Source organism: Miniopterus natalensis, chromosome 17, assembly GCF_054644295.1.
Source record: "Miniopterus natalensis isolate mMinNat1 chromosome 17, mMinNat1.hap1, whole genome shotgun sequence".
Taxonomy (NCBI): Eukaryota; Metazoa; Chordata; class Mammalia; order Chiroptera; family Miniopteridae; genus Miniopterus; species Miniopterus natalensis.
Window position 1 is genome coordinate 8,481,240 of NC_142097.1, and position 16,668 is coordinate 8,497,907.

Genomic DNA, 16,668 nt, shown 5'->3' on the forward strand with positions numbered 1-16,668 from the left:
GTCCTGCAAGACAATACTGCTATGCCCATTTCGCAGATGAGGGAGCTAAGCCTCAGGGAGCTGGATTACCGTGACTAATGAGAAACACACCCAAACTGTGCTTTCTAACAGTTCATTCACCCCTCCGGGTGGTTTATTGTACAACAGGCTCCATTCTGTTTTTCTATGCTTCTCAGCCCCAACCAGAATGGAAGCCCCATGGCTCACTGCCCGGCCTGCCTGAGCCACCTGGAAGCTACCTGATAGGAGGGTCACAGGAAGTGAGGGCGAGGATGCTTGTGCTGGAATCCCAGGTCCTGATCCCTAATGCCCAGCCTCAAACTGCAGAGGAAGCCTCTCAGTCAGGCAGCCAGAGAGCTGTAAAAGCCCTGGCAAGAGCTCTGAAATCAGAGCCGGCCAGCATGTGTCCCCAATATCAGAACAGACACTATATTTACCCTGAAAAGCCCTTCAGTGCACTGAGAGCTATAAATAGCCATTAGGGCCCAAGCAAGTGGCCTTAACACATGGATTTCCTTCCAAAAATGCAGACTCATTTTAATTAAATTTATAATTAACCTTCGGGAGGGCAAGCCCCTGGATTCACTTTGCTTTCAGAGACTCCGTGAGTAATTTCCTCTTTATGGGACATTTGGGGATTAGCAGGGTGTTCAGCTCGGAATCTGCCCTGGGGCTTGCATAGAGCCCAGCTCCCTGGAGAGGACACGCAGGGCTTGGTGCATGAGTGGCTGCACCCTGCAGCCTTGGGCTTCCCCGGCCCCAGCGTCGTGATCAGAGGCCCTTTGCAAAGCCAGTTCCTTTCGCCATTTCTGCCAGAACAAGATGGGGGTGACAGCTGTGCTCATCCTGCCCTTGCTGCTCCTGGGAATCAGCGGTCTTCTCTTCATCTACCAAGAGGTGTCCAGGCTGTGGTCAAAGTCAGCCGTGCAGAACAAGGTGGTGGTGATCACCGATGCCATCTCAGGGCTGGGCAAGGGTAAGCTGGTGTCACCCCCACTGTACCCCCTCCTGCCCTGAGGGACAAGCAGCCCCAGGGTGGGGTGCGGGCAAGCCTGCTAGCCGGGTGGGGTCAGGGCTGTGTTCTCTCCTAGTGTCTGTCATTAACCAGCAAGTCACACATTGTGCAAATCTCTTCTGGAGGCCGCAGCTTCCTTGCCTGTGAGATGAGGGCACTGAAATATCTGGAGCTGCAAACTCAAAGACCTCACAGTCTGCAGGTGTGACTTGTTTTGTGCTCATAGAGTCTCCAGAAATTTTTGAAATGCAAAGCCCTTAGCTGGGCAGTGTGCCGGTTATAAACCCAGACTTGGGAGCCAAGTTCAGTTCCTGGCTCTACCACTTTCTAGCTGGCGGTCTCACTTCTCTGCGTTGGATTTCTCATCCGTAAGTGAGGGCGCTAGTAATCTCCACCTCATAATATTGTTGTGAGGAATAAATGAATTCCTAGATGGGGAGCCCTTAGAGCAGGGGCCAGAGCGGTGGTGGGTACCACGCAGGTGTGAGCAATGGTAGAATGATGACCGTGCAGGGAGGCTCCCGTGTGCCGCACCCCCGCGATCCCTACGCACCGCACTGAACCCAGCTCTCTCAGCCACATTACCTCCTGGCCGTAAAGGCCTTTATGTTTGCAGCCCCTACATTAGATGGTCTTGGGTGGCCCTTTCCCTGGTGACACCTGTGACACGGTGTCCTTGGGTTTGTAAGATTCTGACTGTCCTTCCTAACCACGGCAGTGCAGCCCCATGTGTTACATAGTTAGGGTGTAATTTTTGCTGTTGTTTTGTTATTTTTAATCAAATGTAGAGCACACCCTGCTAAACACCCATAGGTCACTTAACTCGTGTCCACTAAGTTCACTGCATCCTGAGTGCTGAGGCCAGCACTGCCCCTTCCAGAGTCCCTCTGGGGGCTGGGTGTCTAACCCCACTGTGCCCCTCGTGAGAACATTTACAACCTCCTGCTGGGAATTCTCTCAGAGCCTCACTCCCCTGGGCGTCCCAGTGGGGGCCAGTCTGCCTGCTTCCGTGATGGGCTCCATTTCAGTGGGTGACAGGCTTGGGTTCACCGTGTATTTCTTTTAAGCATAAGGCAGATACTCCAGGTTCTCTGTGTAGCCCCTGTGTGGGTCCCAGAAGCAGTTCCCAAGGAAGATATCCTAGACCATTATACTCAGGACTCAAAGGGGAGGGGAACGCGAACCCCATCTTCCACAGGGACAAAGCAGGGCACACACATCTGTCAACCAGACCAGACACAAGAACAGGAAGCAGCGGTTGTCCTGGGGAGTTGGAGCCGAGACAGCCACTTACAGACACTCGGAGTCAAAGTCTTTGGGGAAACCATGTTCTTTGAGTGGAAAAGCCCATCTAGCATCAGACCAGCTGCCACACGAGGCCCCTTCATCATGAAGCCTTCCTGACACCTTGAGGTCCCTGAGGAGCTGGCCTCACTACACTGGCGCCCTTCTCACTGTGCTGGCCCCGTGTGCTTCCCGGTTGGTCTGTAGACACAAGGACCCCTATGCTGGAGACTGTTTTGTTCACCTGTGGTGTCCCCACTGCCTAGCTCAAAGCTTGGCATATAGTAAATACCTCCCAAAAAAGTTTACTTAATAAATAGCCTCTAAAATTGGCCATCTGATGAGCAGAGGCACTCATTTGGATAAGTATGCTGTTATATATTTGTTTTATTGGTTTCTAACTAGATTCCAATATGGTCAGAGAAGAAGCTCTGCATGATTTCAATTCTTTTAAATTTGTCGAGTGTGTTTTATGGCCCAGGATGTGGCCAGTCTGGATGAATGGCCCGTGGGTGCTGGAGTGAGTGTGCATCCTGGGGCTTCGGGGCAGAGTGTTCCGCAGTGTCCATTAGCTCCTGCTGGTGAGGAAGCTGTTCAGTTCTTCTGTTTCTTTCCTACTAGACAGGCTACTGTTCTAGCTATTGCTGAGAGATATGTGTTTGTTTTAGTAGTCTTACTATTTATTTTCAAGTCTCATTAAGTCTCAGTCTCACATTGGACAGACCAGGTACCCAGGGAATACATCTCGGGGGCAAAATGGCATTTTCGCAGGTTTATGGTCTAGTCCTGTCACCACTATTGTCACCACTTTCTTTACTGTACGCTATGGACCCACCCTGCAAAGGAACACAAAGTAGAAAAATTAAGTCCAAGTATTTAGAAGTAACTGGGTGTGTGTGACCTTAAATAAACACCTGGCCAGAGCACGCTGCTCGCCACAACGATGCTAGGTGCAAACCGCTCCATTTCTCAGGCCCAAGGCAAGAGAAAAGTGAGCGGCACTGAGCAGACGGCACAGGCTGTGCACAGCCCACAGCACAGCCCTGGTCCATGGAACTTGACCAAACCCGTGGGAGCAGCAAGGAGCCCAGCGCCAAGCTGTTTACTAGGGAGATCGAGTAGCCAAAGGTCAGGACATCTAACCCTCACCCAAGCTCACACCACTCAGCCAAGTCAAGAATCGAGTCAACTTGTCCCCGCTGTCTCTGCAGCAAGAGTAACTCGCAAAATCCCTAACCACTGCGCTTCAGAGAGCACAGCCCTGCCTGTTTCATCACCTCTGAGACACACACTGATTCACCTTCAAACATTTCTGAAGTCAGCTGATTGTCTTTCAATCAACAGCCCTTGACAATATTCACAGGCCACCTCTTGGCATTTTAACCTCTCTGATGTCAGGAAGTGCCTTACAGTCAATGGCTTCTTAGATTTGAGGGCTCCATTTGTGTTTGGTGCATGGAAAAGGAAAAGCCTGTACTGAGCGAACCCAAAACAAATAGAAGTAAGAACCCCCAGGTACACATTACGCCTTAGCAAGAACGGAGCACCGTGTATTTGAGAGCATGCCTTTGGGGTTTGCTGGACCAGAGCATGGCTGCACCCCTGGGCTCCGTCTCCCGGGTGCACCCGGGAAAGGACGGTATTAGCAGAGAAGAGGGGAAATGGGGTGGTGGTCGAGGACACTCCTGTCTCCTCTGCTGAGGAGGCCAAGGCCACAGGTTTGGTCCGGCTCTTGGCCACAGACTTCTCATCTGCCCCAGCGCCCAGCCTGTGAGCACGTGCCCATCTTACGAGAGGGGGTGGGAGAATGGGCGGATGACAACCCCCACGCCCAGCATGTTCCTTTCTCAGTGGCGGGCACGGGCCGAGAGGCAGCCTGGTGTGGAAAATGTTGCTGCTTGGGTTAACGTCCTGGCTTCACCACTGACCAGCTGTGACTCTGGGTAATCATTTCCTGTCACTGAACCTCACTTCTCTGGTCTGTAAAACCCCAACCAACGTGACTGACCAGCATGACTGCCCCACACCCACTGTGGCTGCCGCTCAGAATTACAGCTGAGCAGCAAAAGGCTTCCTCCCTCCAAACGAATTCTGTTACTATAAAGACCATATATATGAAAGAATTTTTAAGTAAAAAGAACATAAAACATGCCTAGAACGGCACCCACTCAGGAACACTCACTCCTCCTGTCTTCTTTCTGCTCCTTTATGATGCTCAGAGGTGTAACCAGCGGAATCGGGGCTGTGGTGAGACCTGCAGGGGCCATTACCTCCTCTGCATCTTGGTTTTTTAAAAAATCAGGTAGTCCCATGACTTTTCTGATACTATTAGATTATGCAAAACCCTGTGGCTATAACTGTGACTCAGAAACTGGGATGCCCGGTCCAATACACCAGTAAATGTGCCAATTCTCATTGAAGTTGAGCTCTGCGCCCTCCGCCCCTCCCTGGAGGGCGGGTTCCCTGCCAGGCGCTGCTCCTTCTGACCCTCTGGGGGGAGGGAGGGAGGAGGCAGAGGAGGGTGGGAAGTCAGTCTGCCTGCCCGACACTGTTCTGAGATGGCCTCAAGCTCCTCGCCTAGTACGCATCTGAGGCCAAGTCTGATTCTGTCTCTCGTGGCATTTTCTTTTTTTGCATCCAGCAGAGGGGCTCCTGGGAACATTCGTTTGCACTTTCCGTGAAGGGGGTGAGCTCGGCTTGCTCAGTCTAGGCTCAGCTCCAGTTTTCGAGGGTCCACTCCTCCCAGGCCCTCTGTTTCAGAGCCCACTGCCCTTCTGAGAGGTCCCCTTGGGCAGAGTTCAAAAGAGCTCCCAGCCAATCCACGCTCTACCTCTGGTCCACTGTGGTCGTGTGGTGGCGTCTTCAATACAAACGGACCTGTGGGACAGCCACAGCCCTCCTCCCCTCGGCTCCGGGAGAGGGCCCGTGGTCTCTCCCAATAGATTTCTCAGGTGTGACTCAGGCATAGTCGGGACTCCCAGCTGCAGGGGACTCACAGCAGGCCGTTTAGACGTCCCACTGGCACCCTTCTCTCTAGGGTGGAGAACATGGGCAAATGCTCACACGACAGTTCTTTCTCCCAAACTTCCTCTTTCAAAATCCCCCCTCTTCTTTCTTGGTCCATTTGTGTCCTATTTTGGGATAAATAGCTCTATGAAACAGACTTTTAGTTAATTCCTTTGAAAAACTGCATTTAACTTTGGAATTTTATATCTATTTGTCTCAGTCAAACTTCCAATTTAAAATCCTGTTACATATGCATATGTTCAATTTAACATCCAGTTATACACATATACAAAGTCAAGTGTATGGAGTTGTATTGGACACTGTTTTGAATCTTTTTTTTTTTTAGTTCCTATATCATGAACTTCTTTTCATTGCAGTAACCCATTTTTGCACTATCAGTCGTAAAGGCTTCAAATATCTGACATAGATTTACCTTCATTTCTTTAACCAATCTCCTGTAATATTGGATATTTGCAATCACCTCCAATTCTTTACTCTTTTTATGGTACCGAGACATACGAAGTAATTCTAAATTATCTTCTTAGAATAAATGCCCAGAAGTGAAATAATTGGGTCAAAGTCCATACTTACTTTTAAGAATTCGGTCAAATTTTTCTTCTAAAAGATTTTGGCAGTTTACACTCCCACCAGCACTGAATGTGTGACTATTACCAGTTCCGTTTTTGATTATCTGATAGATTAAAATTAGTGATGTGTTTTAATCTGTATTTCTATGTTATTGACATTGAACTTTTATCTTCTGCATATTAGCTCTGTACCTCTTGTGAATTGCTTACTCATCTCACTAGCCAATTTCTTTATTAGGGTCTTTATCTTTTCTATTACTTTATGAGAGTTCTTTGTAGATCAAATAAATTAACCCTTTTATGACATATATATTATAAACAAGTTCCTCAATTTATCTTGCTCTTAATTTTTATTTATGTTTTCTGATGTAAGGAAAGTTCTTTTAAGGGTAAAAATCTATAAATCATTTCTGTTATGATTCTTCCCTTTAGTGTCATGCTTAAAAGATCTTTCCCCAAAGCAGGATTATAAATTCATCTCTCCTTCCTTGTAGTGCTTTTATGGTCCTGTTTTTACATTTAATTATTTAATACATTTTGGTATGTTGCGTCTAGATTTTGCCCCTCCCAAATAGTCAGTAGTCCAAATACCACTTTTTAAATATGTTTTCACACTGATTCAGCATACTAACTTTATCATACACTAAATTCTTAGGAATACTTGGCTTATTTTAATCAATATTTCTATCTATACTTAAACCACTGTTGCTTTATAATACATTTTAATAAATGAGAGTTAGTCCATCCCCATTATTGTTTATCAAAATGTCCTTTGCTTTTCTTGCATATTTATTATTCCAAGTAAAGTTTACTATCTTTCTGTCACTCTCCAAGACATGTTGGGATCTTGATTTACTGCCTCAAGTTCACAGTAGGTGGATTGACATCTTTATTGAATTTTGCCGTCCAGGATCATCATGCCTATTTCTCAATAAAATGCCTGCATTTGGAGAAATCTTCCATTCTCTATGGTCCTAATAATCCAAAGTGACATTGTTAACAGAGGTTGTTGTTTGTTTGGGGTTTTTCTGGAGTTTTATAGTTTTATTTGATAATCAGCAGCTAGTTCTCTCCTGCATTAACTGTTTGTAGATTTTTGAAAGTGGTGACAACGTAAGTGACCAATGTGTGGAGCTTGTTCGGTGAATCCTCACCCTCATTACGGTTTCTGGACAACCGCACCTGGATACGATATGGGACATTCCCTGTTCCTAGGGCCCAGACAGCAGTGTTGAGCCTGGTGGCAATGATAACATCTGGAGTCCCATCTCCTTCTTGGTAAATTTTCGGATCTTTGAGTCCCTGAGGGACACGCTTCTTGAAACCCACTCCACGGGTGCGCTTGGGAATGGGTGGTGTGTTCTGGTCACGGCCTCTTGAGGGCAGAAGGCCCTTCTTCTCACCTCCTTTCTTTGCACGAGCCATCCTGCCGGGTGCAGGCGGGAAAGGAGAGCAACGCAGTTACTTCTTGGTTCAGGTTTTCCTCAGTCAGCAGAACAAACCACAGCTCCCGGCTCTCAGTCACCCCCACCACACCTGTTTCTACACTTCACAGACCTCGGCTTTTCTTTTTTAAAAAATCCTAACCCAAGGATATTTTTCCATTGCTTTTCAGAGTGGAAGGGGGAGAGAGAGAGAAACATCGATGTGAGAGAGACACATCGATTGGTTGCCTCCCGCACGCACCCCAACCAGGGCCGGGGATCGAGCCTGCAGCTAAGGTACGTGCCCTTGGCCAGAATCGAACCCGGGACCCTTCAGTCCACCGGCTAACTCTCTAGCCACTGAGCCAAACCGGCCAGGGCTCGACTTTTCTTCTCTATCGACCCCTCCTGCCTTCTCTCCTGCTCCTGTCTGGCTTAGATTGCACGCTCCAGCTCCTCAATCGCTGTCTCCACCATAACGCCCCGCCCACAGTGCTGTCCCGCCAACTGTCTGGCTCCCTTCTCTGCGCCTGCACCAGGCTGCTGAGCTCGCGGAGAATATCACAACCATAGATCGCTTTGAGCGGCTGCCCCCAGGCTCTGCAGCCTCCCAGTGCCGCCCAGCTATCCCTCAGCATCTGGGTCAGTCCAAGCCTGCCACTGCTTGGTGTAAAATGTGACAGTGACAGGTACCCATCCCGCATAGTAGGTGGTGGTGGTGCCCTTCCCAGACCCCTACACCTGGCCAGTTTGTCCATTCCCCAGGTGCTGTGGCTGCCCAGGTGGGCATTAACTTGCCCAGGAGTTAGACACCCTTTGCACCCACACCCGGAGGGAGGCAACACAGAGCCAGTGTCTGGTCGACATGGGTGTATAAAAGGCTGGTCCTCTGGCCTCCAGGAGGAACAGCTCTGCAGCTGGGTTTACACTCCAGAGCCTTCCTTGGATCCAGCCAAGGCTTGACTTTACCTGAAGCCACATCCTTGCCTGGCACCTACCCCATCACCTAACTCCACAGTAGATTTTCTCTGAAGAGCACTCCCTCAGTAAACCCAGGCCACCCGAATCCCTGTCTCTGATTCTGCTTCCAGGGAGCTCAACCTCAGATACTACCCCATAGGGTTATTGTGAGAATTAAATGTGCTAATATTTGTACATCTCTTTTAATAGTCCCTGGGACAAGTAAATTCTCAAAATATGTCAGCTTTTGTTTTCCTTAAATATAGGTGTTATGCTACACAAGAATGCGGTGTGTCTGCCAGCCATTGCCCCTTTGAGAAAGTCCTGCATTGGCTGAGCTGGGAATTAGACAGAAAGCAGGTTTACTTTTTTAATGAAAAGAACCCTGGCTGGAGGATTTATCTACAGAGACAATGCAAAGAAAACCAGTGCATTTGGTCTGAAAAATACATTAGCTGTTCCCAATATCCTTGGAGTGAGATCTATTTAGGGCTGTTCCTGGAGGTCTCCTGGGAAAGGGTCATCTCTCTGTCCAGTTTAAGGGAGAAAGTCCTAATAATCAGAACTATCTAATGAATGAGGGGCTGTGTCCCCCCCCACCCCCCCCCGAGCTCCCATTCACAGGAGTAGAAATGAGAAAAAATTACAGCCCAGGGAGGAGGTTGAATGAAATGACCTCTAAAAGACTTTGTGGTCTTAAGACTTTTAGATTATTTGGACCCTTGAATCAGTGGCTCCATCCACACAGTGCACCCTGCCCTCCTTCCTTCTTCCCACAGAGTGTGCTCGGGTTTTCCACACGGGCGGCGCGAGGCTGGTGCTGTGTGGAAAGAACTGGGAGAGGCTAGAGAACCTGTATGACGCCTTGATCAGCGTGGCCGACCCCAGCAAGGTAAGGCCTTCGGTGGTCAGCTTGGGTAACTCAGGCACCCTTAGCCTTCATGGGTTGTTAAAGAGCAGCTCTTTGGTCAAATGGCTGAAATTTGGTGATTACTTTGGGGGTGTAAAGCAATGGCCTCGCTAATCTTGATACAGGCATGTCTGCCAGTCATAAGGGGTCAACTCATTTTGATCACTCGCCATGCCAAAATGTGTTCTCTAGCCACTGACTCCCCATCCCCATTCTGTTTAAGTCAGACCCAAAGAGGATCCAGAAGGTAGGGTATGTCACAGGTGTAATATCTCAAAAGATATTTTCTTCAAAAAAATTTGTGGGATGAAGTCCCCTTCTAAGAAGTCACCTGGGAGGTGAACACTTATTTCAATGCCACTGCGGTTTTCAAAGCATTTCCGGAGAGTTGTTTAGGAAATTGCCTACAGAGCTCTTGTCAGGATTTTTTTTAAATCTTTGCCCTTGATGTTGAACTTGGTTTTTGGAAATAGCCAAAAATAATTCAGACCTAAGTGTGGTTTTTGAAAAGATGGAGCAAATAGGATAACACATCACTCTTCAAGGTGTGTTTCCTGGGATGTCCTTAGGCCTTGAGCGAAAACAAAGTTCAGAGGTCAATGGTGGGAAAATACTGAGTAAGCCAAGCCGGTCTGGTTGAGTACCTTACCACAGGACTTCTCAGAGTCTTTGATATGCTAATGTGCATTGTGTATCTCCGAAAAGAACACTTAATAGTCTATGTTTCCCAAACAAATTTGACTAGGAAACCCTCTTTTCAAGGATGTATCTCAGGATTACATAGTTTATTAACACTGAGATTGCATTTACCACATGGTATCATCAGTTTTCCCATCCATACCCCTCTCAACAATGAGCCTTGATGGCAGCATGTGTGTAGGACTGACCATAATGCCTGGAACATAGATGGTACTTCAATCTTGTGATAAGTGCATGATTTTGATCAAAAACAAAATGTGGGCCCTGGCTGGTGTGACTCAGTTGGCTGAGTGCCCTCCCTTGCACGGAGAGGTTGCCAGTTCAATTCCTGGTCAGGGTATATGCCTGGGTTGCGGGCTCGATCCCCAGTGGGGGGCATTTGGGAAGCAACCAATACATGTTTCTCTTTCATCAAAGTCTCTCTCCCTTCCTCTCTCTCTAAAATTAATTTAAAACTTTTTTTTAAAAATGTGTCTACAAAGCTAGATGTGGTTTCAGGAGCACAAATTGGCAATTACAAAGCAGTCACGGAGATGCAAACCACAGCATAAAAATATAGTCCAAAATATCGTAATAACTATGTGTGGCGTCAGGCGGGTACTAGACTTACGGGGGGATCGCTTTGTAAGTTATATGGTGTCTAGGCCCTATGCTGTACACCTGAAACTAATATAATACTGAATAGCAAGTGTAATTGAAAAATTAAAAGAAGAAATTTTTTTTAAAAGCTAGATGTGACTTGTAAGCCAGGAAGGCCTCCGCTGTGAACGGCAACATTCACTTGGATTTGTCTGCTGCGGCCCCGTGGCTCAAAGTGCAGACTCATGACAGCATATTTGCATGTTTGGATTTTTGTTTTCACTGCTGCTGCTCTGGTCCCCAAGGGTGCATTCCGCAACACCCTCCTTCCTCCCGTGGTCGTTTCTGCTTTTCCCACATCACTGATGGTCATCATTTCATGTGCTCTGAATTTCCGAATTTAGAAAAGGTAGCTCTTCGGCCTGAAGAGGAAGGTGTCCCCGCTCGCGTCTTGACTCTCTCCCTGCCTCCGCAGACATTCACCCCAAAGCTGGTCCTCCTAGACCTGGCAGACATCAGCTGCGTGCAGGACGTGGCCAGAGAGGTGCTGGGCTGCTACGGCTGCGTGGACCTCCTCATACACAACGCCAGCGTGAAGGCGAAGGGGCCCGCCGATAAGATCTCCCTGGAGCTGGACAGGAAGATCATGGACGCCAATTACTTTGGGCCCATCACACTGACCAAAGGTCTCGTGAGTTTGCCCTTCCTCTGGGTTTCTGGGCCACCAGCTGCTGGAGAGGGCTCCTTTACGTAGACAGACGGTCATCCGATGCCAGAGGAGGTCTCCAGCAGCCCTCAGAAAAGTCCCTACTTATTTGGTGAAAGCGTCCAGCATTCTAACTGTACATGTTGATGAGTGGAAAAGGATTTTGGAAGTATATTACTGGTATATCCCCCCCCCATGAGGCCCCTTCCCCAAGCCCTTCCCTTTCCCCCCCTTCTTATTTATATCCATGGCTCCCTCCGATCCCACTCCCTAGCTCTGCACCATTGTCTTCAGGTTTTGCATCCATTTTGACCCATCAGCCTTGCAGTGGGTCTGCTTCTAACCATGACAGTTTTTTAGGGGTAGAGCTTCTATCCTCAGTAACGAAGAAGAAAACCGTTTATCCCCACAGTACAGGACACCCAGAATACTCCCATCCCTTTGCAGCAGACAAGGAAGGCAGGAGTCCCTTTCAAGGGTAGTGCGGCAGCTCCTGCTTGGAGATTTTTCGCTGCCAAGTTCAAATGCGGGTCTGAAGCCCAGGGGGTTGGGGCTGGAGATGACATGGAACAGAACCAAGAGTTGAAGCCCCTCCCCCACAAGAAGTTTATCAAAGCGGGACCCCAAGAGGAAGAATAGAAGCCTGGGGGTTTCTCCACCTAGGGAGTGGGGTCCCTGGCAGAGGCTCAGAAAGCGTGAGTGTAGAGCTTCCCTCCCTACAGCCCAGATCTCCCTGAGAATGGCTACCATGGCAGATAAGAAAAAGAATATTTCGGGCAGAAAGATCATCTCTCAGAGTTTCTAAATATATAGATTTTTAACTATATCTTTATTGATTTGAGAGAAAGGAAGGGAGAGAGGGAGAGAGATAGAAACATCAGTGATGAGAGAGTCATTGATCGGCTGCCTCCTGCACGCCCTCGATGGGGATTGAGCCTATAACCTGGGCATGTGCCCTGACTGGGAATCGAACCCCGATCACCTGGATCCTAGGTCGACACAAAACCACTGAGCCATGTGGGCCTCCCAGGGCTTCTGAAATGGTGCCCCAGAGATAAATAACAGTTTCCTTCAGCCCAGTCCCTGGGGACACGCCAAGCTGTGTCCTTCAGTTAACCTCTGAGGTTTCAGGGTTCGCTGACATCAAAGTGAGGATTGCAAAAGGTGGGGTGGAACCGGCCAGGACTGGCTTAGCTTCGCAGCCAGGCCTCTAAGGCCCTACGACCCACATCTGCTCAGCGGTCTGGGTCTCAGTTTGCCCATCTCAAACTCAAACGGTCAGAAAGTTGCGTCTTTTGGGTTTTGCCATATTACTATTCCACCCGTACTATTATTTACTTCGGATTTTTCCTCTGAATTTTCTCAGTTTTAAATGAATGTTTTAGGAGGAAATCTTTATAATACCACCATAAATTAAAAACCCCCTTCTCTCTCCATAAATAGAAGAAAACCTGAAATCAAAACAAAGTAGCAAATTCTCCGCAGACACAGGGCCAAGGCCTTTCCTCTCTTTGTGAAAAGATTAGCAAGACAGTGTTAGGCACACGAGAGCAACATGAGACTCCCTACCGGCCAGGAGAGGAGACTTGAGAAGGGGTTACCTTCCTCACTGTTGAGATCGTGTCGCTCAGGCGCATGGGCGGGCCACGGAAGGCTGCCCAGCAATTCACAGGTTGAGCCCAGCCCACTCCTAGGAAAATGGGACAGATGATGGCTGGGTGTCCATTCCCTACTCATCCTGCAGCCAGGGGGACAGGAGCCCGGGGAGGAGGCGGGTCTGCGGGCAGGTCCGCCTGCTGCTGCCTGACTTGGTCTCAGATTGGGAACCTTGACGCACTGTCCCTTGCTTTCCAGTCCTGCTGCCCAACATGATCTCCCGGAGGACGGGCCAGATCGTGTTAGTGAGTAACATCCAAGGGAAGCTTGGCATCCCGTTCCGGACAGCTTGTAAGTCGCCAGGACAGAAATGTCCCGTCTTGTGTCATGTGTTTTACAGGATTAAGTGTGTTGTGTCAAGGACTAGGCATAGGTCACGTGGGACAGGACAGTGCAGAAATGAAATGGTTCGTTGGCTTTCCTCTCATCCCTTCCATTCTTATTTTCGAGCACCTATGGCATGCAGGTGACGATAGGAGGCCCTGAGACATGACAGTAAGGTCCCTCTCCCCAGAAGTTCACATGGCACAGGCGGTCAGGCCATGCCCTGGCAGAGCGTGATCCACGCCGGATGAAGGCCATGCTCCGGATGTGGGTGCACAGCCCCAGCCCAATTGTCACTATAGATTTTACATTTCTCGTAAGTGGAATCATACACTATGAGGCCCTTTGAGACCAGCTTCTGTCAGTTGGCATGATGTTTCAAGGTTTGTGCTAGCATGTGTCAGAGCTTCATTCCTTTTTATGGCTGAATAATATTCCACTGTATGGACATACCACATTTTATTTATCCACTCATCAGCTGATGGATATTTGGGTTGTTTCGACTTTGGGGCCGTTATGAATGATGAATGCTGCCGTGAGCGTTCATGGACCAGGTTTTGTGTGGACGTATGTTCTCATTGCTCACGTGGTAACTGTTTCACCGTCTAAGGCGCTGCCTGCCAGACCGTTTTCCAGAGCTGCCCTATTTCCCAGCCTTCCTGGGGGGGAGTGGGAACTCAAGCTTGGGCCAGGCATTTTAGAGATATGTTCCCATTGGATCTTCACATCTTGGCAAGGGTGGTATCATCCCCATTTTAAAGATAAGAACACTGAGCCTCAGAAAGTAGTGTCATTTGCCCGAGGCCACACAGTGGGCGCATGGTAAACTGGCTTCAACCCCAGCTCTGCCTCTGCGCACCCCTTCCCGGGGCTTCCCTGCCCCACCTACCCGTGCTCCGGGGCCTCTCCCGCTGAGCGCGGAGGAATGAACGGGCGCCCGGCGCTTGTCTCCACGCTCCTCCCGGGAAGCAGGGCCCGGCCCTGTGCCCACCGCTGCTCTCTCTCCCAGACGCCGCCTCCAAGCACGCCGCGCTGGGCTTCTTCGACTGCCTCCGGGCCGAAGTGGAGGAATATGACGTTGTCGTCAGCACTGTGAGCCCCACCTTCATCCGGTCCTACAACGTTCACCCAGGCCAGGGAAGCTGGGAGGCCTCCATTTGTAAATGTGAGCTTTTCCAGGGGAGACATTTCACTGGGCAGGGGGGGCGTTCCTAAAGCATGACACCGGGAGTGGGGGATGCACCACCTAATGGCAGGGAGGGGGCCCCAAACCTTCAGTCTAGGGGCACCAGGTAGAGAGAACCCTAACCTGCAACCCACAGACCAGGGCCCAGCTGGGCTCAGCCACTCACAGGCCATGTGACCGTGGCCATGAACAGCCTGTCTTCAGGCCTCGGGTGGAATAACCAGGATTTGGTCTTTAAGAACGACCTGCTCCCCCTTTCCCTGGAAGAGTAGAGGCTGGGAGTGAGTTGGTGCCAGGCTGCCTGCATCTGACACTTGCCTCTGCCACATATTAAACATTTGAGCACAACCAATTCCTTTCATCTCCATGTCTCAGTTTCCCTTTTAAAAAATGAGGGGTGATGGTGCCATCCACCTCATGGAGTCACTGGGAGGACTGAAGGTTCTGGCTCCCAGAGGGTTTAGAACAGTACCCAGCACATAGTAGGTGCTCTGGAAACACACCTTATTGTTATTATGCTAGATTGTGCTAACTGGAGCTGCTGCGCTCTGCCCTGGGATCCGTGTGCGTTAGGGAACCAAGGGGAACACGTGGGCACATGGTTGCGGGAGGTCTTGACAAGCACAGCTCCGCAGCAATGATCAGCAACGTCCCCGGAACCCATTCGACACCTTTGATTTTCTCGGCTCCCTCTATGGGCCATAACCACCCTGTGAAGTTAACAGGGCAGGAAGCTGCACCCTCTTTACAGATGGGGAAGTTGAGGTGCGGAGGGGTCGTGTCTGCTCAGGGCCTCACGGTCAGTGGAAGGCAGAGGTGGCCCGTGACTCCTGTCTTTGGGCACCCGGAGGGGTCTGACCCGCTCGCTCCTGCTGAGGCTTGAACCCCTGCCCCCTCCCGGGGCTCTTCAGTCTTTTCCAGGAAGCTGACCTATGGGGTGCACCCCGTGGACGTGGCGGAGGAGGTGATGCGCACGGTGAGACGGAAGAAGCAGGAGGTGTTCATGGCTAACCCCATCCCCAAAGCCGCCGTGTACATCCGCACCTTCTTCCCAGAGTTCTTCTTTGCCGTGGTGGCCTGTGGGGTGAAGGAGAAGCTCAATGTCCCCGAGGAGGGTTGACCACTAGAGGGCAGTGGCTCAGCCTGATGGGAATAAAGGCTTTCCTGGCAAGGGCTGGTTCTCCTGTCCTCTCAGCACCGGGGGCCCCGCACAGGCCACCTCCTAACCTGTCCTCCTGGTGGGATATGTCCACCATCCTGGCAAGGGTGGCCCGGGGGCCGCTGGGTGTCTCCACTCTACATTCCCAAGACACACTTCCAGAAGCTTCTCGACTCTGTAGGGTGACAACTGAGCAAAAAAACAGGAACCAAAATGGACCTAACACCACACACACACACACACACACACACACACACACACACACACACACACACACACACACACACCATGGCCATCAGTCTGCTGAGGAACTCCCTCAGAAAACCACTTGCATTTTATTAAGGGCGACTTGCCTGCATCAGCCTCCAAAAACAAGCCTAAGGGCAGCCCTGCCAAGCAGACCTGTCTGCGTGATGTGTCAACAGAAGAAACGTTTAAACCTGTAGAGGATTTTTATGAGTTCATTTGACAAAATCTCAACGGGTTGAGAAAAGGCTCCAGAGAATGGCAGTTTTGCACCTTGTTTTATACATTAGAATCAGAGGAAGAGGCACAAGGGGTTCCATGAAATCCACTGGTGACAGGTTAGGGAGGCGGGAGAAAGCAAAGTGGGGACATCTCTGAGACTGGATCAGAAGTAAAATGATAGACACATATTCCTTTTACACTTGTGGATACAGGAGAGTTAGCCGTTAACAATTAACATGATAACAATAACAATGAGGGGTTTTGTGGTCTCTGCTCTGGTGTGGTGAGGGTCCGGAAAGAAAGAAATTACCCTGACATTCCAAAGGCATGTCATCATAGATGCAAAGAGACAACAGACAGGCTCAGTTAAGGAAAAGATTGACCTTTGTCAGCCTAGGACATGACTACCCGCCGTGACTCGCTTTTAGTTAGAAAGTTGTTCAGTTTCAGGCCTTCCTATGGGGTTACTTTCAGTCTCTGAGTTTGCAAGGCCACCATGCAGGCCTCCCCCGAGCTTGTCAGGTTTAGTGTGTGGCCCCCTTTTGGTCCACAGATGGAAATATTCTATCATCTGCGTTGTTCAGTGTGGCAGCTACTAGCCACATGTGGCTGTTGAGCACTTGAAATGTAGCCTGTGCAACTACGAAATTGAATTTTTAATTTTGTTTAATTTTAATTAACCTGAATTTTAATAGCCACATGTGG

General features: G+C 49.5%; 1 protein-coding gene across 1 annotated transcript; it reads left to right on the top strand.

The window, feature by feature from the left end:
- Positions 1-517: 517 nt before the first annotated feature.
- DHRS7C (dehydrogenase/reductase 7C) lies at positions 518-15,456 on the top strand. Its single transcript, XM_016222446.2, has 7 exons — positions 518-604; positions 817-976; positions 9,056-9,168; positions 10,940-11,150; positions 13,025-13,117; positions 14,160-14,315; positions 15,248-15,456. The coding sequence occupies exons 2-7, from the start codon at positions 823-825 to the stop codon at positions 15,454-15,456; spliced, it is 936 nt and encodes a 311-aa protein (XP_016077932.1). The 5' UTR covers positions 518-604; positions 817-822.
- Positions 15,457-16,668: the final 1,212 nt, after the last annotated feature.

Bases quoted from the DNA above. Each gene is read 5' to 3' on its own strand.
- DHRS7C (XM_016222446.2), top strand. From the start codon at position 823: ATGGGGGTGACAGCTGTGCTCATCCTGCCCTTGCTGCTCCTGGGAATC. The intron at 9,169-10,939 runs GTAAGGCCTTCG...CTGCCTCCGCAG, and splicing joins GCGTGGCCGACCCCAGCAAG to ACATTCACCCCAAAGCTGGT. The intron at 13,118-14,159 runs GTAAGTCGCCAG...TCTCTCTCCCAG, and splicing joins CATCCCGTTCCGGACAGCTT to ACGCCGCCTCCAAGCACGCC.